The 6,402-nt window shown below is 34.8% G+C and overlaps 1 protein-coding gene across 1 annotated transcript; it reads left to right on the plus strand.

Annotated features, from left to right (window-relative positions):
* Positions 1-2,457: 2,457 nt before the first annotated feature.
* LOC111389981 (LRR receptor-like serine/threonine-protein kinase EFR) lies at positions 2,458-5,744 on the plus strand. Its single transcript, XM_023014973.1, has 4 exons — positions 2,458-2,461; positions 2,678-2,749; positions 2,832-4,895; positions 5,210-5,744. Exons 1-4 carry the CDS (start codon positions 2,458-2,460, stop codon positions 5,590-5,592), a joined length of 2,523 nt encoding a protein of 840 aa, XP_022870741.1. The 3' UTR covers positions 5,593-5,744.
* Positions 5,745-6,402: the final 658 nt, after the last annotated feature.

Consider the following 6,402-nt stretch of genomic DNA (forward strand, 5'->3'; position numbering starts at 1 on the left):
GAAGAAATCCTTTCAAATTAAAATTCGGTGAACCCCAAGAAGATCAAAATCTTTTTCAAATCAAACAGGTTCACGCAAAGTTCAAGAAGATCAAAGTCTTCTTCAAATTCAAGTTCAAGTCCAAGCCACGAAATTCAAGTGCCAAACAAGTCAAGTCTCAACAAATCAAATTTTCAACAAATTATCGAAGACCAGAATTCAAACCACATGGTCCCTCATCTTCAAATATTCAAATTATTAATCAGAGAATTTTTGCAATTTTGAAATTATAGGAAGGTTAACATCACTTGTATTTATCAAAAATACATTTTGTAACAATTTCTGTATTTTAATACACGAAATTCGTTGTACAATTGATACTCTAATTTACAAATCCATTTCACCTTTCATTTCTTTCAACACTAATATTATTATTTTTGTTTAATACCTCAAGCATATATCAATAATCATTAATTTTTGCTAAACCTTAAATTTGAGAAATTTTTCCATAAACTCGAAAATATAATTCAACATACTTACAGTTACCTCTAAATCAATGGAAAAGTTGGAGAAATGGATAATCAAAGCTTGAAAACCCACATTTCTTCTCCTTCTTCTTCAATTTTTTTTTTTTTTTTCTTTCACGTTTCTCGGTTCTTCTCCTCTGCTCTTTGTGCGTTATTTTTCCCCAAAATAAGGAATGCAAACGGGTCACTTATCCTTTAAGTGGTCAAGTGGATGACTATTGTATAATTACAAGTCAAGCCCCACTCTTTATAACATATAACCTATAGTCCTTTAGTTATATTAATAGAAAAATTAATCATTGAATTCTTATTTGGTATCATTTCTATACCCTTAGGTATTAGTAGTTACAAATTAAGTCCCATAAAATTATATGTTCAACCTAAGTCCTTATTTGACTTTAACTAAATAATTCTTTGACTTTCACTGCAAAAAAGAGAGTGGGATGTAACTCCTCTTGTCATAGGTATTAAATAATCATAAGCATTTATATTAATACCATTTTGTTACCCAAAATTTTACACAAGACTTGACATGTTTAGCTAGGTGAGATGGTTGTGATATAGAGTTGTCACATTAATCATTTACCATAGATTATGGAAGATCTCCCACTAAGCCTATAACAGCTCACCCCTCCAATGGGGCTTCGGTTCTCCATATGAGATCGACTTTAGCAAATGGGTTCGATCCTTCAAGGGGGTTCGGCTAGAGTTACCTTATAGAATGTTGTGGTGGGCCTAGGTTCAACGATGAAGTGGCCATAATTTGAGCCTTGTTGGCGAAGGCATAACAAATAGCATCTATAATCTTTTTTACCCCCAAAGCTTTCTAGATTTTTAGCTCTAATAGAAATTCACAAGGAGAGAGCATGATGAAATTCTGGTCAATGGCGATCAACGACAGCTTTGGGAGAATTTAGGTATAGGGTTTTCGTCTATATCTTGTTAGCACCAGGACAATATAACGAAGTGTCTCAATCCCTAAATTCTTATAGGATTCTACTAACTCCCTAATCACATTAGGATTAGTAAATCCCAACCCTCATGTGCCCGACAAAAAATTAATCTAGTTAGTTGGCTTTGGTCCATAATAATGTCTATAGTAATAACGAGTCTAGTCTATTGTTGAACCTAAGATACAAATAAATACAAATTTTAGTTGATTAGTAAGGATCTTTGTTATTTCAACGTCGGTAATAATAAGACATATATACAGTTGCATCAAAATAGTGAAATCTAGGAAAAATTAAAGGTCAATTCTTCTGTTCAGATCCTACTATTGTAATTCAAGAGTTAGGTAGTTGCGGCCTTTTTCCTAGTATAAATTTTTTATATATTGATTCACAATTAGGGGTGCATGCCAAACTCCCCCTATACACGTGAAGCTAGGAAAACCCACTTGTAAGTACAACACAAGTTACTGTTTTTCACTCTCTTGTGCCTTCTAAAATTCGTCCTAGAATGCCATCTATGACAGTTGATTAACATTGCCTAATGGCTATTTAAGGATATTTATACTCTGTTCTCCCACTGAAGAAATATGCTAAGGATTTTATCATTAGTACCCGGAGCTTACCGCCCCTCACATGGGGGTTGGGTCCCGTGCCCATATGTGAGGGATCGGGTCCCTCGCCCAATAAATGCGTGGAACCCACCCCCATGTGAGGGGCGGGTAACCCGAAGTGTAAAGCTCCGGGTACATGAAGCAAAATCCATATGCTAAACCCTTGTGACTTAGAGCCAGTACCCATTGGCCTCTTTGCTTGTTCACTCTCTTAAATAATTCGTGTGGTGAGTCACAATATACATTTGACAATATAATACAAAATAGAATTCTTCAACTAAAAGTAGGTTTGTCCGAGTTGGGCAATTAATGCCCATGGTGATGGCACATAAGTATATTTATAAAAGATTTTCAAGCATCCTTATATTTTAACAATCACAGAATTCCTAAATGGGTATATAGAAAATTAACGATGATAGATAGAGTGATTTTAACAAAAGTGACATAAATAAATGAAATGCAATGACCCTAAGAATATTTCACCCATTCAAAAATGATAATCTATTTATTATATATAATGAAGTTCACAAATCACAATTTGTAATTTTAAACATTAATATGGACATTTTAAATATTTGAGACATTTGACATTTCAGTGTTGTCTTTTCAGGAATTATTCCCGATGGAATGGGAAACTTATCAGTTCTTTACGCGTTAGATTTGCGTTTTAACAACTTGACAGGTACGTATTTACCCTTTGGTATTTCATTTTTTTTTTCATTAAATAAATTTCATCGTGATGCATTAACAAAAGGAAGTTGCAGGTAATATTCCACATTCTTTTGGAAAAATGTCACATTTGAAGAGTTTCACTATTCGTAACAACAATATTCAAGGGCAGATCCCACCAGAATTGGGACATCTATTGAATTTAAAGGAGATTATTTTTTCCTCTAATAAGCTCGAGGGTGAAATACCAGAATCCATCTTCAATCTCTCCAAGTTACAACTACTTGCACTAGTAGATAATGACATCTCGGGTACACTTCCATCATCAATAGCATATTGTCTCCCTGATCTTGAGTATCTCTATCTTGCAATTAATAGAATAAGTGGAGATATCCCTCATTACATTTCAAATTTTTCTAAACTTGCTAAACTGGAACTTGGTAACAACTCTTTCAGTGGATCAGTACCCATGAATCTTGGGAATTTGCAAAACCTCCGATATCTAAGCATAGCATATAACAAGTTGACAAATGATCCTTCAGTGCAGGAATTAGATTTCCTTATTTCGTTGAATAATTGCAAGATGTTGAAGACCATACAGATAGGATACAATTATTTTGACGGAATGCTTCCTAAAGCAGTGGGTAATATGTCGACGTCTCTTGAGAAATTCTATGCTCCTTCTTGTGGCATCAAGGGCCTGATTCCTAGTGAAATTGGCAATCTCAGCAATTTGATCTGGTTGGAAATGGGAGGCAATGAGTTGACAGGTAAAATTCCTGATACGTTGAGTCAATTGAAGAAGGTACAAAAGTTGAGTCTTAATGACAATAAACTAGGAGGGACAATACCTGTCAACCTTTGCGGTTTGGTAAATATGTATCACCTAGATTTAGGGAATAATAATCTCTCTACACATCTACCAACTTGTTTAGGTGATCTTACTTCTTTACAAGAATTAAATTTATCTTACAACTCATTGTCTTCCACTGTCCCATCCAAACTGTGGACTAACCGGGAAATTCAAATAATGGATTTGTCATATAATTTGTTCTTTGGCACTCTAGCTTTAGAAATTGGCAGTGCGAAGGAGATGAGAGAGTTACATTTATCAGGAAATCAGTTCTCAGGCTGGATTCCAAGCACTGTTGGGAAACTTCAGGGGTTGGAAATTTTAACATTGTCAAACAATCAATTATATGGTCTTATACCTGATTCATTTGCAAATTTGATAGCAATGCAAAGTTTGGACCTGTCCAAGAACAATCTCTATGGTGTAATCCCCAAGTCAATGGAGAAACTTAAGGACCTTGTTTATTTCAACGTTTCCTTCAATGAACTCAGTGGTGAAATTCCAAATGAAGGGCCTTTTAAGAACCTAACAGCTTATTCTTTCATGGGAAATGATGAATTATGTGGAGCATCTCAATTCAAGGTCAAGCCATGCAAAGGTAACACATCAAAATCGTCAAGCAAGACCAAATTTTTGAAATACATTTTACCACCAAGTGCCTTGGCAGCAGGTCTAGTAATTATAATGGTGTGGTTGTTGAGTCGCCATAATAGAAATGCAACTCTTCGAGATCAGTCTAGTTTCCCTATTACTATTAAGAGAATTTCATATTTTGATATTCTTCGCTCTACTAATAACTTTGACGAAGAGAATCTTATTAGTAGAGGAAGTATCAGTTCAGTATACAAGGGAATATTTTCTGATGGAATGATTGCTGCTATTAAGGTTTTCAATTTAGATATGGAAGGCACAAACAAGAGCTTTGATACTGAGTGCAACTTATTGTGCAACATTCGTCACAGAAATGTTGTCAAAGTAATTAGCAGTTGCTGTAATCTTGATCTTAAAGCCTTGGTGTTGGAATATATGCCTAAAGGAAACCTTAACAGTTGGTTATACTCTTACGACTACTGCCTAAACATGGCTGAAAGATTGGAAATAATGACAAATGTGGCATCTGGATTGGAATATCTTCATCATGGGTATCCCTCCCCAATTGTACATTGTGATTTGAAGCCCAGCAACATACTTCTAGATGAAGATATGGTAGCCCATGTAGGTGACTTTGGCATTTCCAAGCTCTTTGCACAAGACCAGAGAATTTCACAGACCAATACTTTGGGTACCATTGGCTATATGGCACCAGGTAAACGGTTTGCTCAATTATTTATATAGAGTTATATATTAAATACATAATTGTTTATAGATTTCACGCATACAATATATGTTTTGCAAGCATCGCAGTAATTATTGCCTTTGTTCCATGAAAGATCAAGAAAATTAGGATAAACAGATGATTTAGCATTTTACTCTTCTGATCTTCTTCTTCTTCTTCTTCTTGTTACAAATCCATAGGAACATTTTTTCAAGTGTTCCCTTTCCCATTTACTTCGCTATATGTATATATTGATCGTTTCAAAAATATCACATGTTAATTTTAATAACAAATGTCAATTGTAGAATACGGATCAATGGGAATAATATCAACTATGGCAGATGTTTATAGCTATGGGATTGTGCTGATGGAAACTTTTACCAAAAAGAAGCCCACAGATGATATATTTGTCGGAGAGTTAACCATGAGAAGGTGGGTGCTTGAATTACACCAGAATGCAATAATGCAGATAATGGATGTGGATTTAGTGGATGGAGTTGAAGAGAATATTAAATCTAAAGAGATCTGCTTCAAATCGATCATGAGACTAGCATTGCAATGCACAACTAATTTGCCCGAGGAGAGGCTCAACATTGAATATGTTTTAATAAGGCTAAAGAAGATCAAAGTTGAATTTCTTTCTAACAGTATTGGAGAACAATACAACAAAAGGTCTATTACTAATTAATCACTAAGGAAATCAGAACATATTTCACTCTTAACCTCTTTCATTCTGAATATTGTAACTGCAGTTTGGCTTCAAATTCTGTGTTGCAGTGTGTTGTACCGAACGTGGTTTTAAATTTGTTCGATAATGTAGTAATTGTTTAATTTTCTTCACATTTTGTCGTGTGTTCGGGCATCTCTATTGAATTTAGCACTCATTCCGGAGCACTGGTTTGAAAATAAACTTTAGAAGCATTATCGAATTCTTCAAATCACATCATGCATTGACACCAATCACAGCATTCATTACCTATAGATGCTGCAGCTATTCAATCAATTGTAGTAGATAGAACCAAATACGAAGACTCACAAAACATGACCTTACAATTTGGTTTCTTCTTACTACAATCTTTAGTTTTCTTGTCACCAGCCACAGAACCAGTCTCGGCCACTTTCAACCTTTGACAATAGTGAAAGATCCTCTTCTACGTGACTCGATCACCACAGCTCCATCTTGTAGTTATTCAATTTGTGTAACTTGATCACAACTTTTATATCCCTTGCATGACTCTATCACTACCACAGCTCCACCTTGGTGCCGGTCCGTCACCATAACCCCACCTTAAAATTTAATTCATGAACTCTAATACCACTTGTTGGGAAAGCATCCCACCAAAAGTACTGTATACTTAAAAAAAAAAAAAAAAAACAAAAACCATGAAAACAAGTCAAAATGAGAAAAATATATATTTAATGTGGTTCGACAAATTGCCGACAACCAGATGATAAGAAGAATTTATTAGTTGAGATAGCCTCCCGATGCAATGTTTTC

This window comes from Olea europaea, unplaced genomic scaffold (genome assembly GCF_002742605.1).
Source record: "Olea europaea var. sylvestris unplaced genomic scaffold, O_europaea_v1 scaffold636, whole genome shotgun sequence".
NCBI lineage: Eukaryota > Viridiplantae > Streptophyta > Magnoliopsida > Lamiales > Oleaceae > Olea > Olea europaea.